The 20,409-nt window shown below is 35.9% G+C and overlaps 1 protein-coding gene across 1 annotated transcript; it reads right to left on the bottom strand.

Annotated features, from left to right (window-relative positions):
• Nucleotides 1-16,527: 16,527 nt before the first annotated feature.
• LOC128986735 (uncharacterized) lies at nucleotides 16,528-18,233 on the bottom strand. Its single transcript, XM_054407240.1, has one exon. It carries the CDS (start codon nucleotides 18,225-18,227, stop codon nucleotides 16,791-16,793), a length of 1,437 nt encoding a protein of 478 aa, XP_054263215.1. The 5' UTR covers nucleotides 18,228-18,233; the 3' UTR covers nucleotides 16,528-16,790.
• Between the last annotated feature and the right edge of the window lie 2,176 nt (nucleotides 18,234-20,409).

Here is a 20,409-nt window from a genome sequence, read left to right as displayed (position 1 = left end):
ATTTTTTGGTTAAGTAAAAATTATATTTCAAAAGTTATTGCATCGTGATTATCCCAATAAAATATTATAGCTACTCCCAGCACTTGCACAGGGGAAAGTGTATGTAAAAGTCAAAGTCCTTTATTCAGCCAGAACAAATATTTAGCATTGGCCAAGTCTTAAGTAATACAATCTATATATTAATTTGAAACTGTTTTTCTTTGTCATAGCTAAATTGAGAGAACGACTGGGCGTAGAAACTCGGTAGAGGTGTCTAAAGAAAGGTCTTGGTCTATAGATGAGCCATCAAAAGAGGAACGAGGTAAATTCCCTTGGGGCTCTGCCCCAGAAGCCTTTAAAGTTGCCTCTTCAAATTTGTTTACCTTATGCATAATTCTACACTACTTTCAAATGCAACAGCTGTTAATATTTAAATTGTGATTTATTGAATTTGTCAAAATCAAGTCCAGTATTTGCAATGGATTTTTCTGATTTTAAAATTGATTTTCTTCTGCATCGTGTCATGTTTCGCAATATAATGTTCTATTACCAAACCAGTGGAAAATCCTAATATCACAGTAACTGTTGAAATTATTTCTTATGTAGTTAACTTATATCTATTGTATGGGTTGGTTTCTGCCGTTTTTACCACTTCTTGGAGATTGTACGTAGGTGATATTCTTTGGCATATTGATTCTGTAGACGAAACTTGGGTTGGTGTAATTATTTCAATGGAAAAGAGCGAGAAATCCTGGACAATTTGATATAGGCTAAAAATAAAACTGAATTAACACTGTGCTACATTTCTTGAGCAATCATTGAAATAACCGATTTGCAAACAATGGAAACATAGAAAAAGTCATAGAACACAACCAAGTAGAAGAAATAGAAATAATGTTTTTTTACACTAAAAACACTAAAAATACAAGATCAGCTTTTTGAAAAAAGATAAGATATTTACTAAAGATTTTGATTATATATAACTGTTGTGTAGATCGTGAGTATTTCCATAATCTTTGAGTCGCCTGTAATGCTTTGCAATTGCTCGAATTCGAGCAACAGGTACACTAGTTACATGTATTTTGAAATTATTTCAGATTGCTGATACAGTTTATTTTTATCTTATTGTTGTCTCGGTGCAAAACTTGTTTATGCTAGTCCTACACGTCCGCAAGATGCTCATTGTACAATCATTGTGGCTGTGGCCAATTTGTTTTCCCCCAGAGAACCTTGGCTAATTATTTTAAACGTACACACTTCAACAAATCATTTATTTTACCAGTCACCGTACTTATAGATTTTCCAGCTTCATTTTATCGTGATGAAATGATATTATATAGTTGTTTATAACATAATGTTTAGAAAAATAATTGTAAATTTAAATAATAAATTACAATATAAGAACGTGTTAGGCAATATTTTTTATAGTACATTATTGATATAACCATTATAATTGATACTTATAATAATTAGTCGACTTAACAGGGTGAGTTTTAAATGAGTTCCCCCCCTAATTTTTTACATTTCTTAAGATATCAACTCCAAACCACGTCAGATCATTGTAGAGTAGTAAGACTTACTACTCTACAATGATCTAACGTGGTTTGGAAACGGATTGTGGCATTGTAATCAACGTAAAATTCTAGTTTGAAAATATGGGTCACAACCCTACCTTTACATTTGAAAAAAACTTTGTATCCATTATGGCGGATCCTAGACGGCGGCCAAAATTAATACCCAGTCAAAATAAATTACTAAGTTACTAAGTACTTTACTAAGTAAGATATCAACTCCAAACCACGTCAGATCATTGTAGAGTAGTAAGACTTACTACTCTACCGCCGTCTAGGATCCGCCATAATGGATACAAAGTTTTTTTCAAATGTAAAGGAAGGGTTGTGACCCATATTTTCAAACTAGAATTTTACGTTGATTACAATGCCACAATCCGTTTAACAAATATTTTGATCCATTCTAAAGTAATAAGGACTTTTTATAACTTTATTTCTTAGCCCATTTTAACATTGTGCATTTACAAACTACGACCAGAATCTCAAAATAGTGCTAGATAAAGATCGGAGCGCATGAAAAGAGCCCAAAATTTTAATCCCCAAAAAGGTTCACTAATCTTAAGCATGGAAAGAGCCCGGGTCTCCTCAGGTACCTGAGGAGGAGGAAGCTGACTATAAATTGTGTGTGTATATATAGTAGTGTTTTAGTAAATAGTGTTGTGTTTGGTTGGGTTAGGTTAGGTTAAGTTAGGTTAGGTTAGGTTGGGTTAGGTTGGGTTAGGTTAGGTTAGGTTAGGTTAGGTAAACAGACTATATCTTAGTATTGTAAATATCTTTGAATAATATATATTTTATTAATGTATCTTTTAAAAGTGTATCTTTTAATATTGTAAATAATTTCATGTAATTCAACTGTGTTATTTGTTCTTTACATTTTGAAGACCAGTTGTGAAAGTTCTAAAAAGAGACCGGGCTCTTTTCGCACCATCCTGTTTGGGACCTTGGAGGTCCGGGCGCTTTTCAAGCGTCTGCCTGAGTTTTTGGGCTCTTTTCATGTGCGCCCGTGAAAATAGGTCGACAATGACTGGTGGTGTATACTGATCTTTATTGTCGACCTATTTTCACTTGGTTATGACGATGTATTTTTTCGGCCGCCATCTTGTATCCGTCATTTTGAAATGTTGTTGTTATTTTGAATATGAAGGTGGTGTTGTGACCCATAATTTTGAATTACTTTTTTATGCTGAACTCAATGCCGCAATTCGTTTTTTTGTTTTCAAGAAATATAACACAAATGTTATATAATTTATATATTTTATATATTCATGTAGTTTTATATAAATTTTGTTTTTCTTGATGAAATATTACAATTATTTTAGTTAAAATGTCAATATTTCAAAATCGAATTTCAAAATTAAAATGGATGGCGGTTCCAAGATGGCGACCAAAAATGTATACTCAGTCAAAATGAAGTATTTACTACTCTACAATAAATATTATCTAACGTGGTTCGGAGTTGATATCCTAAGAAATGTAGAAAAAAGTGGGGTGACTTATTTAAAACTCACCCTGTATAATCAATGTTACGTCAACAGTAAAAATATTTTGTTTCATTTTTCGGGGATAGACTGGCTGAGTTTATCTTTATTTAATTTACACGATCACTAAGCGCCTGAACTGACATAAGATGCAATGCTTAGTACACGTCGGTCTGCAAGTTGCATCTGTAGTTGTCAGGGGAATATCCATCTTTACGTTAGATATGTTACTACTGGCAAAGTAATACAATCAGGCCCGCTATAAAATAGCTAGGCATTCTTTACAGAGCCTAAAATTAACCAGGCAAAGTATGAAATAAAGCTAGTTATCTACTTTGCCCAGCCATTCTATAGAATACCTGTTTGCACTACCAGTAAAGTTTAAAACACGCTTTTTGGGTTTTTCTTACACATGTTTCCTTATTCGGCATTAAATCTAATCTAAAATAAACTAACCTAACCTTTTTTTTCATTAATATTTTATTATTTGATTAATTGATTAATTGGTGACTTTAATTTTATATTTTTAGTCAATATGTCGAACTAATTGATAAAATGGCAACGATAAGCTACAACCGATTAAAACAATCTATGCATACTTTCGATTCATGCGATTGCTTGCAATCTAAATTTTCAACTGGGTCAACAAGTGCTGACATTTTACTCCCTATGGAGAATAAGAGCTGCTAGACCCGCAACACATGTATTAAAATGGCTGTTTTGCTGCAGTATAACAAAGACATATTGTAGTTTTCTACCTTTGTTTCTTAAATAATGCTGCACTATAACGAAAAATATACTTCAACACACATGCAAAAAGTGTCTTTTCGGCTCTCACTTATTTTCCAACCTCGGCTTCAACTTGGTCGTGAACCTTAGGTCGAAAAGAGTCACCTTATGCCCTAGTGATGAAATATACTATTTACTCCCTATGACAAAAATCATAATATTTTTGTGTAGCCAACTTATTTTTAACCATATACGTATTACGTGCCTAATAAAAGCATGCTGTTGTTTGGTTGGAATACTGGAGTGCGGCAAAAAAGCGGCAAAAGTAAGTAGATGCAGCAATTAGCAACTTTCTGTGCTATAATCAGTGCAAGGAAGGTCACTTTGTCAGGTGACTGTAGGAAAAATATTTTATGTCTTACATCCTATTCCTTGTTTCGTTTAGTGAATTTGACCAGTTTGTTTGTTTGTCTTATGACAAGGCATTATACCGTAACTTATCATTTCTCAGGTGTTTTGTAAGTGTTAATACAAGAGGAGTTTTATGGGAGTGGAAGACAGAGGACTGACACCTGCTCGCAGCACACTCTCGAAATAACACTCTCACACACACGTAAACAATCTCCTCTGCTGTCCTCTATCTATTGGGTAATGGTACTGGTTATATGATCTGTGATCAATGTATTACTAGAATGTATACATGTTATGTTTATTCATAGTATTTGACACAATTCTATATTTGAGCATATAATATTTTAATGATTTAAAATTGCTTTATACTTGCATCACTAACCGGTCTTCACGATGGAAGTAAAACTTGACAGAAATAAACATAAAAAATTGACTTTTATGCAATATTATAGAGCTGTGCATAAGTTTTGTTTTCTTTGCGTAGCCCCTGTATGTCATGATAACAGGTAAAGCCGCAAAAAGTAAACGTTCCATAGTTTTTGCAAATGTATTCTATTTTATTCGCTCTAATGAACTGTGTAACTGTGTATGATAAAAATTATAAGAAACACATTTTATTATTATTTTTTTGTAAAAATTCCTACATAATAATTATTGTTATAAGCATTGGCATGACTTCTATGAATGCCAAGTAACACAGCCTGGGATTCATATTGAAAGGGAATGGTACAGAAACCTTTTCAATCAATTAAAGAAATATATGTTTTCGTAATGTACAAGGAACGAACATACTTTTGTTTTTATGTACATAGGGTAGCACCAACTTAGTAGGGTAGGTTCACTAAGTCCTATCTAATGTTTTAACACGTTGCACTTCCTTACTGGTCATGTTTTACAAATAAAAATTTGAAAAATGTCAACCGCCTCCCCCCAAATAACTTCTTTTTATGATCAGATCTAGCTCGTTCGCAAACTAATTTAAGTTTATACCACCTTCACATTCACGTTTAAATAATTGCAATCGCCAATCGGATCAAAATTACTCGAGCTATCTTTATCAAGGACACATATTTTGCATATACAGGGTGTTTCAGTAAAGCGTAGCGGGCTATTCAGTTTCAGATTCTACATGCAAAAATAAGTCGAAAATGTAGAATATTTTTTTTTATCTCGGCTTAGTTTAGCTGTAATCCGCCATTTTGTATTTTTTTTATTAATATAATACATAATCCTTAATGGCTATTTTTATTATTGAGCAAATCGACCAAAAGATTCAATACATCCAAAATCATTTCACTTTGAACTAACCTCCCATCCTTTTAACCTCTCATTACTACCCTCAAAGTCATTCAAACTTACCAATTTACAAATGGATTTCATTTCGATCACAGAAAATTGTCAAATTAGTGTTCAAAAATAGCCCCTACCAGTGGAGTCTTATTATTGGCGACGAAATTGGCTTGAGGGCAGTAACAGTGACGTCGGTCGGGGGCGACGCTCAAGTACCGCCCCCATATGAACACTGCTCTGGACAGATAAGTAATGGTATGCCGAAACTGGCGAGTCGGGTTCAGATTTTTTAATTAAACACATAATTAATTATTTAAAAGTATATAAGAAATGTTTCACTAAACCAAGCAAGCTACTGTTGATCGTATTCATTTCTACTAGCGCAATATAAATATCTTAAGAGGTTATCTAGGATTTATATAGAGGGAATATTTAGAGTCTAGAAGAGGGAGCACCAAAAATGCCAATACATCATTATCATTACAGTTACATACCTGACAAAGTGTGCTTTCTTGCACTGATTTTAGCACGCAAAGTAGCTAATTGCTGCATTTACTTACTATTGCTGCACTCCAGTATTCAAATCAAACAAAACAAACCACTGTGATTTTATTAAGCACGTAATACGTGTACGCTTGAAAATGGGTTGGCAACACTTATACTACGACTACGATCAGCTGGTTGACTGACTATTCATACTACGACTTAACCTGTTGTACCGCTTAACATTCTATTTTCGTCAACACTTGGATTGAACATACATAACACAGGTATTTACTCAGGGGAGGTACGGAAGAGGCTACGATGACAGCTGTGGGCTTCTTATTAGCTGAGGGAACGGCTATTACCGTAACAATACGGTTTGTGGACAACGGCTTCGGTGGTCTAGTGGTTAAGCGTGCCGGGCTGGCGTGCAAAAGGTCTCCCGGGTTCGAATCTCGCTGGTTGCATTAACTTTTTGTCTCAGATTTTTTCATTATCAGCAAGTTTGGTTGGTTTGGTTCGGTTATGACAGTTTAATTTTATTATTAAGTCATTATACAATTTTAAAGGAGCAATTTCTAGTTTTATTTAATAAACATAATTATTTTTTCTATTACTAATCTTTTTTATATTATTTAATTATCAGCAAGTTTGGTTAGTTCGGTTAGGTTATGATAGTTTAATTTTATAATTAAAAAAATTATAAAATTGAATTTGAGGCATTTATAATTTTATTTTATGAACAGAACTATTTTTGCGAATAGTAAACCTTCATTGACAAAGTGCTCTCTATTACAGCGCTGTTCGCGGAGTAATTTTGAACTAAATGCCTCATTCGTACCTCCCCTAAGTCAGACCCCATAACCCACAGTTCAGATATTGAAACAATAGTTATTGTTATTATTAAAATGTTTACAAATTATGGACACAGAGAATATGATTTTGAATATAGTTGAACCCCAATTAGCAGAAACAGCAAATCGTTGCCTGAAAAATCAAGGAAGAAGAACTAGGCTATGAACTGTTTTCTTCTGCTTGGTGTGTAAGAAAGTCACTTTCAGATTTTGTATTATGTTTGTGATATTCCATTCAGATTTTTATTTGTTAACTTGTTAAACAATTGTATTTCAATTTTCATTTGTTAATCCGTTTTTTTTGTTAATTTGAGGGTGTTGAAACTGTTTGGTAAAAGTTCATCTGTTCATACATATTTATTCTGATTATACCCAATATTTATGCTTTATGTTTTATTTGTGCTTTACTGTAGGAAAAATAGAATGTGTAATCGAGCACAAAGAGCCTTTGCTGCACTCGAGAAACCTTCTCCCAAGTGCATCAAGGTGCCACTTTGTACAATAGTTTAGTAATTTATATAACCAATTTAATTTATATGATTTACCAAACAGGCTAGAAACTGCCGAAATTCGAGCAACACACGTGAATAGTTTAGTAGCTGACTCAGACGGTCACCAGTTTAACCCAGAAATAGATCAGAATTGTAATGATTCGAATGTGAAATCTGGCCATCTTGGTTACAAACAAAGTTGTATCTAATTCTTTCAAAACTCAACTTCCATCTTCGCCTCAAAATACGCACCTTCATATTTCTCCATCGTAAGAATATAATTAAAAATAAAATCATCAGAATCAGCAATTCACAAATGTCAGCACACTACGTTCATAGTTCCTACCTTGCAGTTGATATATTGTAGCCTGGTACTCAGCGAGTCTCTCGTCCACATAGTCCTGCGACTGGCATGCGATGATGTCCGCTGTAGAGGGGCCCTCGGGGCCCTCGTCGTCACTGAGGGGCCCAGGGGGCTCCAGGGGCACGGCAATATACTGGGCCCCAGGATGTGGTGAGTATAGGTACTCTGGGGAAGCGCACATCACAGGGCTCGACATTGGGCTGGGGCTCCCCATACCCATCTGAGGGCAGAAAAATACTGTGTTAGTCAACTTTTTCCTGTAGAGGGGCCCTCGTCATCACTTAGGGGCCTGGGGGCTCCAGAGGCACGGAAATGTACTGGGCCTATGGAGTTTGGCGAGTCTGGAGGACAGAAACATACAGGTTTGGCCAAGTGTTAAGAATTAACAATGTAATAAACTCCGACGTTCTGCAGAAATGCTGCTTTAATTTTGTTAACATGGACTTGATTACTGTTAAGATAGTTGTAGTAAATTACAATTTGAACCTTTTGGGGATTACGTCTGGCTGCCACCGTGTCTGAGCTGATTAGTCAAAGTATATGTTTATTTCTGTTTATTTTGGGTTGTGTATATAGCTAATTATTAGTTCTGACTTTTCGACGTGCACATTTTCTACAACATTGCGCTTGAAAAGTAACCGCTCTGCACTATTTCAAAGACAAATAATATGAGGCGAACAGATGGAGACGGGAATAAAAACAAGGCAATGAAATATACTGTTGATGTACACCGCTATGTATCAAAGTTCCTTCTGCTGTTGCTTTAAACTAATCCTATAAAGTGCTGGCAGTTTAAAGTTGTTGGGGCAAAAATATTACATTCCATGCAAAGTATTTGTAACTAGGTAAAGACTTTTCCAGGAAACAAAATAGGAACAAACTAGGAAACAAAACTCTTTTGTTGGGTAGATTGTCACCCGAAAATATGTTATAACATTCATAATAATTCACTGCAACAGATAGTACTAGATTGGCGATTTATTTTCCCAACAGCTGTTCTTCGCCTACTTGGCATAAGCCCAAACATTGCCATCACACATTAGGCTAGCTCCCTTGATACTCAGTTGCCAGACTGATCAACAAGTCAGCTAGTAAGAAAATACTCCCGCTGCAGCAAACCTGCAGACTTAAGCGAATTTCCATTTGTCTGAATTGATTTTCAATTAAATCTATTTAAATAACTTTAGGTTTAACGGGTACCTAGGTTCGTGGCTACAAAATGTTTAAATGGAAATTGGAAAATTGTATGTTTTGAGATTTAAAAACGAGAAAACCAATTTTGTCCCATAAACCCCTCTTGTAAAACCCCGTTCTCATGGTCCCATCATGCTGGTTCGCGAAATCATTCATGTTTATCGTGCCTTACGCCTTAAAACCAAAATGTTTATTTCATGAAGGAATTGTGTGTTTTGCCTCTGGGGACATCAAAATGAAAAAGTAAATCGGTCCCGGGCCTAGGTCTTACCGTGCCACCTACGGTAATAGCTACTTCCCTATAGGGTAATACGCTAAAACGATGATTTCCCCTATCAGTTGTGTTTTACCTACATGGCAATATAGTCTTCTCTCTTGCTTAACATCAGCTAAACTGTATCGATTCTTTACCTAATTGTTAAGGACAATATTCTAGTTATTTCCCTCAACATATATTTTTCCTAATATTTGCCTTCTCGCCATTATAATAGACATTTACATCACAATAAGATCTCTTTACTTACACAATATTACCAAAAGCAAAATCATACAACAATTAATTAATCCCAATTCATATGCCATAACTAAGTAAAAAGTGGGACATCCTCCCTTGCGACGCATTTGCTAAACTGTATTTCCATAGTTATTTTCACAAGCACTTTTCACTGTCTACTTTTAAACTGAACTTGATCAATGTTCCCTCTTTTTGAGTTTTCCTATACAAAAACACACATTTTCCATATACCCTAACCTCCACTTAATACACTTACCATGGGCGGTGGACGGTACGGGCGAGGTCCCGGAGGCAGGGGTACTCCAGGAGGCAGAGGTGAGGGCCATCTCGGGGTAGGACAAGGTATGTAAGGAGGTAAGGGACACGGAGACCCCATGGAGGGTCTCCTGGGTGCAGAGGCGATGGGTGGAGGACTCGGTGTGAATGGTCGGTAGGGGGACCTCAGGAAGGGGGTCGGGGAGGGAGAGCCAGGGGGGCGAGGCCCGCGGTACCCCCTCGGTGGCCCTGACATGGCGAGTTGCTCCGGTCAACCCCCGTCAAGACTCGGCACTCTGCGCTGGAACAAAACACAAAATACTTGTAATATTCTTCCCTCAGTGAAAAATCATGGTGTATCCTTTTATATTACCACAAAACTATATCTAATCATATAAAACCCATCTACATGTATGCAATCCTTAAATCATATACCTTTGACTATTTTATTTTGGATACTGAAGTAGACATTGTATCTATAAGGACTAGTTGTTTCTAATATATTTTCAGGCACAGCATACAGCAGTTGAATAAGCTACTCACAGAAATTCTCTGATAAAACAGATCAAAGTAATAATCTTAAAATATAAATCACATATTGAAAAGTAAAAGTATTTTTTACTAAACTAAAAAGTTTATTTACACGAATGTACGCACTCCCATATTTCTACGCTATATTTAGAGTGATATACCATTGTCATAGGTATTGCTGAATTAGGAAGAAGATTAAGCAATAGTAAAAATATTACGATGACCAATAATTACGCGTTTATTACCAACTAGTGTACATGTTGCTCGAATTCGAGCAAATGCAAAGTATTAAATAGGATTTGCAAACCAATAATAGACATAATTTTTGATGAGTGTGAAAGAGTCAATTCAGAGATTATCTAACTAATGGAAATACTCACGGTGTCCATACCGGTTCGATATAATCAGTTTTAAAATATGATCCTATTTTTTAGTGTGTTCTAAAAATGTTTCCCTACTTACTCAAAACCACATAAGGGTGTCCATGTGTATCTTCGTCATTGATAGCCTGCATGGCACCATAATTGTCGCCAGTATGTTACAAATTTCAGTATTTTTTTTTTATTGTAATAAAATGTCTTTACATTACTTAAGAATTACCGGATTTCCTGCATAACCTGTCTGTCACAATTTTATTTTATTTCATTGTTATTCTTTTGGTTGATTACCGTAATAACGTCAGAGTAAGAGGCCTGATGTTGTTCAGATGATTTTTCGTTTCCCTTAACTGTGAATAGTAATTGAATCATTCAATGAAAGTTTTAGTAAAGGTTTCTTGGATATAGTCATATTCTTTGAAAATCACTTGACTTTTATGTACACATTTAATGTCCTTTACGTACCAGTTTTTTTTTTTTTTTTTTTTTTTTTTTTTTTTTTTTTTTAGCCTAAGAGGGTTTTCCTCTGCAATTATCACATACTTAAGTCCATATTTCCTACTAAAAATGGTAGCAATTCGACTAACAACCTCGTTCTTCGTTTGTAGGAATCTTCATCTTGTAGGTGTCCTTATTAAATAGGCTTATAACGATAATAAATTCTTTTAAAAACATTATCTCTATTTCTTCTACTTGGTGGCGTCTATGACTTTCCTGTTTCCGTAGTTTACAAATCGGTTCTTTCAATGATTGCTCAAAAAACACAGTACTATATCAGTTCATTTTTCTTTTTTGGTGAAATATATCAAATTGTCCAGGCTTTCTCGCTTTTTCCATCGTAATATGTAAGCAAACCCAAATTCAAACAGTAAATATTTAATTTCAACCAAATCAGTAGGCCTAAATGTTTATAAATGTGTTTACTTGAATTGCAGCTTAAATATTAACAGCAATTAAATTGTCCAGCTGATCATAATGTAAACAAATATGTTCTTCATAAGGATAACATGGGAACTTCAAAAGCCACATTCAAATATTTATGGCCAGTTTGCAAGTCTACGCGACACGCTCTTTCCAATGAGACGTGAATGGTCAAAATTGGTTAAGAAATGGCGGAGTTCAACAGACAAATTTCGTGTTGGCGTACAGTATTGAAGATATAATAGATTATGTATCCACTGTGGTATATCAGACTGAAACTGTAGCGCACGAAGGAAACATACAGTGTCGTGGTTGAATCCGGTGCCGGGGTCTATTTTTGGTTGTCAACTTTTGGCTCGAATTGAACATTGCTTAAAATAAGAACAAATAGCCTAGTGTTCTCGAGTCAGTGGCCGAGAAGGCTACGTTCGTCCACTCAGTTGGAAATCTTGATTTTTTTCAAGTAATGCCTCAACATTTTCCATTTAACCTAACTCCAAATCAGAAAACTGAAAGATTACTGAAATACTGAACTTTCCTGTTTTAATTTGTAATTTATATGTGCAGGGGGCTTGACTAAGTGACTACATTATGATAATGAAAAACAGAATATACTGTAGCACTATTTTACAGCCTGGCGGAAGGTCTTGTGTCTGTGTCATTTATTAATAAATGAATTACTACTTCGGTTTTCCGATAGAGTTCTGTAGGATTTTCATTATTTAAATTTCCATATATTCTTGCGTTTTGTATGTTCCGTCACGTGAGATGGTATGTTTTGGTAAAATAAATACAAAACGGGTAAGCTACATTTGGCATTTTTTAATTTTCCGGCACGGCGTCTCAGCTTACGAATAAAACACAAACAACCAATTTTATTTAGTGTAATGAGAACTTCTCTTACAGAAAAAGAAATGTGAAAAAATCTCGCTGACGGTTTGCAAAATACCTCGCTTATAGCTTGATGTTTGGGTTCGTATGGGGGGGGGGATTCTAGAGTTTTACATTTTCACATTCAATAATTGTAATCAATCTGAGTCAAATATACATACAAAATATCAAACAGATCAAATAACAAAAATGATACCAGCATGCCGTGTATAATCCTTCATTATGAAGAACATTCATTACTTATTTTCTCAACAATTGATTTTACCTACATCAGCACAAATATTTGCATCAAACATAACATCTCGCTCCTTACACAACATTTAAAATTCGTTTAATCTGTAAATTAGTTTTGGAATTTAACCGCAACGAAAGCCACATATAGGCTAGAGCGACAAACGTCGATGAGCAAACGCAGTAATAAATGTTAACCGATTACAACAAGCGATCTGATGACGTCATTGCTATTTCAAGAAAGCCTCGCTATTTTTGAGATCTGCCACTCACAATCTGTCGTCTGCATCTGGACTTGACAGCGATGTCTTGACAAGTAGCCGAGCCGCACGTTCAGTCGACGCCTGCACTAACGATAAACTCTAGTTCATTTATTTTATTTTCACCAATTTGTATTTTAGTATAGGAAATCATACATTAAAGGGGATATTACACTGAAGGCGTGGAGTCTGAGGCAAAATCCAATATTATAATCTCATATAAATATATGAAGACCATGTGATAAATTCACTAAATTCACCAATAGCAAAGATTACATGTAATCTTTGCCAATAGTAAATTCGCCAAATTGACATTTACTGGATTACTATTGTTATTTTTATGTCAGGACTGTTTGTTATCTTAGTGTAATTTTGATTAGGTTTCTTTTAAAGAATGACTCACATACTACACAAGGCCTATATAAGGCTATATTGGATTATAGCAGAAGTGCTATTCAAGGTAAAAATAATGGTTACCAAACGGATAAGCTGAGTAATACGTGTAATGAACCTATAACCTATATTATAGAACTGTTTTTAATGTCTATTGGAAGAAATGTTTTAAAACCTAAAAGTGTTAAGTGGTTATTGGAAGATTTGGTATATAATCTAGACCCTAGACCTGATTAGTGACAAGTGGAAGAAGAGTTATTTAGGATAGAAGTGTTCAGAAGCTAATGAAATAAGTGCTATATAACCTAGTCCTATTTAATAGCAATTGGAAGAAATGTTATTAAGTGGATAGTGGAAGGAAGAAGTGTTTTATAACCCAGAAGTATCAAGTGGTTAGTGCGAGAAGTGTTATGTTATTTATATAACCTCAAAGTTAAGTGGCTAGAGGGTGAAGTGTTATAACGTGGAAGTGTTTAGTGGCTAGTGGGAGAATTATCATGCAACCTAAAACTGTTAAGGAGCTAAAGAGAGGATTGGTTTAAAAGTGTGAGCAGGCTTTTCTAAGCATACAAGATTTTTCCTGGGGTGGGGTGGTGGCGTAGTCCTGTAATCCAACTACTGGCAGGTCACGAATTGTGGATATTTATCGTATTTTATCGCATGCACTGTGGATGCGATACTTCCTGGTGTATATTAACGTCCGCACTAGTGGATACTATAGTTCGGCCGCTTAGAAAACGACCTGCACGCTAATGCTAAACCAATGTTGGAGGAGGTCGCTTTCTAAGCGGCCGAACTATACGACTATCCGCAGTACTGTCCTGATGATTAGGTTAATTCTTTAATACCTAGGCAAAACTGAGGTTCGGATTCCACTATTAACGGTAGGTCCCTTAGTTGCCATTAGCTGTATGGGCTATTAATTAACAGATCTGTGTCTAAGGAATACGTCGGCCTTAACAAGACTACAAGATCGCGCCACTCATCCTACACTCATCTCCATTCATACTTGGCTTAAAATACCTACTTTTATGGTCGCCATTTCAATGAAAAGTATTAACTACATTATGCAAATTTCAATGGATTAGTGGTGCTGAAACGATATAATATACCTGGTCATAGGTAGACATCACCGAGTTGGTTAAACGTAAATGGTTTGTAACAATAATTGAACCAGAGGGGTCGCCGGAATTCTACCCCCGGATATTTACCCCCATGAAAAAACGCCTACGTCATTTTGACGTCACGAGGGGCGGGGCCTATACACGGTCGAGAAACAGCCCGCGACTGGAAATCTACCCCCGGACATCCACCCCCGGACATCTACCCCCAGACATCTACCCCCGGACATCTTCCCCCGGACATCTACCCCCGGACATCTACCCCCAGACATCTACCCTCGGACATCTACCCCCATGGTCAGCTACGCTACGTATCGGCCAAGATGCATTGTTGTAATTGATTTCATTAATTGGTTTATGTAAGTCAACGGCTCTTCGGTTATTCATTAACTTATTATGCATATTATTTTTTTTTCTTGTAAAACGAAAACTCAAAAAATACTTTATTCTTCTTGGGCAATAATATACCCCAAGTCGTTGCCAACACAACAGTCAACGCGACATGTGTGTCACCAAAACGATGATATCATCAAAAATATTTTAAAGTAAATAATAAGAAAGCATATTCATAATAGCATATTTAGAAAAAAAACATATTGATTTCAGAATACCTAGTTTTTTTTTAACTGCATAATCTTGTAGTTGTTTTAATTCCAATAACATAAGATAAATGTTATTTGTTATAACCTTATTTAGCTACGTAAATCAAATATGACATGACAACGACATATCACATGCTGTGTACTGGATATTAGAAGCTAATGAATAACCGAAGAGCCGTTTTTTTACATAAACCAATTAATAAAATCAATTACAACAATTCATCTTGGCCGATACGTGGCGTAGCTGACCACGGGGGTAGATTTCCGGGGGTAGATGTCCGGGGGTAGATGTCTTGGGGTAGATGTCCGGGGGTAGATGTCCGGGGGTAGATTTCCAGTCGCGGGCTGTTTCTCGATCGTGTATAGGCCCCGCCCCTCGTGACGTCAAAATGACGTAGGCGTTTTTTCATGGGGGTAAATATCCGGGGGTAGAAATCCGCTACCCCAACCAGAGGAGTAAATTGAAAGTGGTGCAATCTGAATGTTGGCTCATCCAACTCAGACCGCCTCCATTGCAACAATTAATTCTAACGCATTGTGCATCTTCACTCGACTCGCTGCCAAAATCGTGTTCTTAATCAGCTGATTTCAGACCAAGTGATTGTTCAGGTTAATTGTTGATCCGGATGCCAACAGATATTTTGAACAACAGCTTTCGAAAGGTCAAGCTAATTTCCTAATACAAATTCGAAATAAAACTGAGAAGTTGGTGGTAAATTAAGTAATGCACTGATAAAATTATACCATACTAGGCAAACAACATAAAACACTCAGAATTATTGATTGTGAGGCTGTGATTCATGATTAAAGGCACATATGTCACGAATGCAGCAGAACTAAACTTGTTCTCTGAAATGTTGAACTAGTTTTAACGATAACTGGTTATTTGTTTTTGTTTAGTGTATTAGTGAAAAAGTATAGTTATCGTAAACTATTTACTCTCTCGTTAAAATTGGTAAAAATTACTCACAACTTGAAGGGTTAATTAAGCAAATGATCCATGTTGACAAGTTCATGCGTAAATCCCTTGGAACACACTATTTATATGATTCAGATAGGAAGCAAACATCTCTCTATTTCAACGCATCTTTGATTATTATTGTTGCAGTACTATATATAGAGGTCGTCTGGAGCAACTTCCGCGTTGAAGCAACATAAACAAACAATGATCCTCCTCGTCTTTCAGAGTTAGGAATTTCTTAACATTTGCCACCCAAGTAGTTCTTAATACTAGAAGAGGACAAGAGTTATGTTTGCACTCGTATTTTTAAACGACAAAGTTGATTGTAATGTGTTTTTATTAAATTCGCAAGTTTTTGTTAAACGTAGTAAACATGTTTTATAATGCCATATGGCTTTACGGATGATTTGACGGAGGAAGATGAAAATGAAATTTTGCTCATGGACCATTGATTGCATTCCGCTATGCAAAAAATCGTTGACAAAAAAGTGCCCAATAAACTATTGCTAGATACATCAATTTGAGTTTTTACAGTGAGCAAACGTATTTCAAAACTCGTGTTGCCCAGCATCAGCGCAAAACTATGGTTCTGGCGTCCCGCAAAGTTTAATGGCGGTACTCAAAATGGAGGCACTGTGTACCTACAATGAATATACTTGTAATACGATAAAATATGTAAGGTTGGATTAAAATCGACTTTTAAAGAAAGCTAGGACAGTTTAACGCATTTATGTACATTTTATACAGTTCCCATTGGGCGAATCTCACTTCTCATTGAAAGAATAAACTGATCTTTTCTAATGGAATTAGTTCTAGCCTTATTGGTACTTTTAAGCTATGATACTAACACAATACACTCAACCCGAATATGACTTTGGAAGATAAGTCACTATTCTTCATCCGTACTTTGTAGTAGTTCGTCTAAACTAGGCCCGCTCATTCTGGAATATCCACTCTGAGATGTGCCGGGGTTCTCCATGCTTTGGAACATCTCTTGGCGTCTCATGATCGCCCATGTTACTCCTAGGATAACTATAGCTGCTGACAAGGTACATGTGTAAGCCGTCAGCAACATAAAGTGGTACTTTCTCTCTCTCAAGGTTTCTTCCGGAGTGACAACAGTAATGTTAAAATCTTTAACCGGCTTGTTGTCAATATAGCAAGTATACACTCCTGTCTCCTCGTCCCCTACGTAGCAAAGCTGCAGGACATTCATTCGATCCACAAAGGCATGTTTGAGTTCATAATCCGTTTTCTTTTGAAATATTTTAAACTTTCTTTCAACTCGTTTCTCAGGCACACCAACAGGTTTGATTATTGTTCCACTTTTACGCCAGATTACTTTAGTTCGCAAGTCAGTGTCCGGGCATATGAATGACATCGATGATCGTTCGTCCATTAGAAAGTCGAGTCTGTATTTGGCTTCGTGTAGCATACGGTTTTGTCGGATACAAGCATCTTGACACTTTTGCACTCTCATATAATTGGGTAAAGAACTCGTGATTGAGTACAAACCAGGAAACCACCTAGCTAGATATAAGGAATGACAAGAAAGAATATTCAAGCTTACCAAACGTTTTTCATTCGGATTCATTTCACCTTCCTTATTAGAATATTTAGCAATGTTTACACCAGAACGAATTCTACACTTTGCGTATCTCTTACGAATTCCCAAACAGCCATCGCAGGGTAGCCAAGGATCCCACTCGCTGACGATCTTCACCACTACTCTGTCGAGGTCCTTCGCCAAACTCAAATTGCTTGCCAACTTCTCATTCGTGGGCGTGATGATTTTCTCCTTGAAGTCACCAAAGTCGCGTTCATCGTCAACCTCTCTTCTCTTCTCATGGATGGCCACCTCTGTTTGAACAACATCTAGGCTAAAGTGGAACTGGGAAAACTCTTCTACTGGACTTCGACAGTAGTATAGCCCGGTGTCATTCATGTTCACACGTTGTATGGTCAGGGAATTATCAGGCAAAGTGAAAATTCTGTTTTCAGTTAGATTAGCCTCCAATCCCATCTTCACTTCGGTTTCTTCAGCTCCAAAATCACGAGTTTTCCACGTCCATATCATAGGCAGATCTTCGCCTTTTTCCCCGCAGTAGTTGCAGGGCAAAGTCACGTTTCCGTTTTCAGGAGTTTCTACCACTCTGAAGTAAGCGTTGTTTTCTAGCGGTTGATATCCTGTCTTCTCCAGACAAATTTTGTTTGCGATCTCCGAGAGAGTTTCTTCTTTTTTCACCGTGGTAGTTTCTGACGACGAGCTCAGTTGAAGAGTCAAGATTATTTGTGACAGGAATACACGTTTAACGAGCCTGAACATGTTAACTTGTTCATTGTATGTTTACACTTTTATGCATAAGTGTTTTTGTTGTTGAAACCTGTTTTATTTTTTTACCAGCTGATAGTATTAAGAGTGTCGTTGTTTAACATTAATTGTATTTGATATTTTTTTCAGCCATTGAATACCATAACACTAACCGAAAGCATGAATAAAAATATGTTTGTATTAATTGGTTTTTATATAGTCCAAAAATAATAAAATTTGCTTGAAAATAGTGGTTTTACATTTTTGGGTGACCATATAAAACGTGTGTGTATCCTTTGACCCTCAGTAATTCCAATTACATTCCTTCATTGAATTCTAAGCCTAAATTCAACCAGGTTATTTATTTAACCTAATTTTATATAAGTATCGGTAGTAAATTAGTGAGGGGCCTAATTTTTTATTACTGCCCTCATTCGGCCATAAGCTTAGGTTTTAAAGTGACATACAAGTAACTATTAAAATTAGCTCTAATTAAGAATCTGTAGCAAAAACAGAGAAACCTAAATGCGTATAGCATTCTTAACTTATGTTTAAGTATTTTTAAGTAATCAAACTGAATCTATTTAAGAATCTGTAGCAAAATAATGAGACCTAATTGTGTATTTGAGGATTGTGGTGGGCGTTCCTAGATCATTCTCTGGCTTCAATCCAAAGTCTTACTGTACCTCACAGCATGCTGTGCTTTATGCGGGTGAGGTTCATAATGTCCAAATTTCACAAACTCCAACGATAATATATTAAATAAACAGTGCGTTTCATAACCTCCAAATTTCATAAACTCCAAAACTATAATTTTCAAATAATCACCGATTCACAATGTCCAAACTTCACAAACTCCAACTTTTAAATATCAAATAAACAGAGCGGTTCATAACCTCCAAGTTTCATAAGCTCCAACGGTACAGTCTCTGCCGTAAGTCAATCGAATTGGCGGGATACCGAGGCGGACGGGCCGAATGAACCTCTCTGTTTTACACAAACATACATTCACTAAACCTGCTCTGCTACACTTATTTCTTAACATACAAATTTCAAATTGATATATTATTTTTCTGGAAAAACCAGTGCTCATTACTATGTAGCTAGTTTTTACCTTAACATAATTTTTATAATTTATTTAGGCAAATTAAAACAGATGATTGTTTTTTAACACCATAAAAAACATGAAAAATGTAGTAAGCGAGGAACTTTTTTATTTTTTGGTCAGGAAAAAAATTCCTGCGGCAAAGTTTTAGATCAAAGTATGAATTTTATTTTTTATTCGAAGCTTTTTTTGATACGGAGCCTGCTTGTATCATTTTTAAGCGATTAAAAATAGGCATAAAATCGCTTGGCGCGGCATTGGCGCTAGGAGTTTGGCCGGCTCAGCATCAGTTTACGGGATATAAAAACTGAGTTTCTAGCATTTAATTATCATTATACTATACTGTATTACATCAAATATGTCATTACATTACGAAGAATGGTAACTTAATTTACAGGCGTATGTTTGTGCATTTTAATGCTTACCGGTAGTCTATAGTTAACAAAATTCTTTGATATAAATGCTTCCCCGATTGTAATTTCGGAAATTGTCTTCGTGAAATACGAAAAGGCATATAAAGATGTGGAGATAATTTAAGTTCTTGGTAAAACCCACTGAATTAGCGACCTGGCCCAGTTATTATTTCTACTTTTATTCTCCTTTCGTTAAGGTAAACTAAATTAGTGTAAATGCATCCCTTTGACTAAACTTTACCCTAGATTTGGTTCTGGTCAAAATAATATAAACAAAAATAGAAACTACTCTTATTCTAAGTTTATGTGGTGGAATTCCTGCTAAAAGTGCGATTGACTTTACATTCTATCGAAATAGGCCTATTTAAAACGTTCACCCCCGCATTTTAAGACACCGGGCAATCCCTGACAGTCGTCGGTTTAAATTTAGAAAATGCATGCTTTCACACGGACAGCTGTACACATATATATACAAATATAACAATTTTAACGAATTGTGTTTTTGGCCTTTGGGGACATCAAAATCAAAAAGTAAATCGGTCCCGGACCTAGGTCTTACCATGCCACCGATGGTAATAGCTACTGTACTTTCTTATAGGGAAATTTGCTAAATAGAATCTAAAAACTTTACAAGGTACCTATCTAATAACTTGTTGAATTATTTACATTGAACACTATT

The sequence above is a fragment of the Macrosteles quadrilineatus genome, unplaced genomic scaffold, assembly GCF_028750875.1.
Source record: "Macrosteles quadrilineatus isolate MER2022 unplaced genomic scaffold, UCM_ALF_1.0 Scaffold_2__2_contigs__length_208266976, whole genome shotgun sequence".
Lineage (NCBI taxonomy): Eukaryota > Metazoa > Arthropoda > Insecta > Hemiptera > Cicadellidae > Macrosteles > Macrosteles quadrilineatus.
Note: the sequence above shows the minus strand (reverse complement) of the source record. Positions and strands in the feature narration are given on the sequence as shown.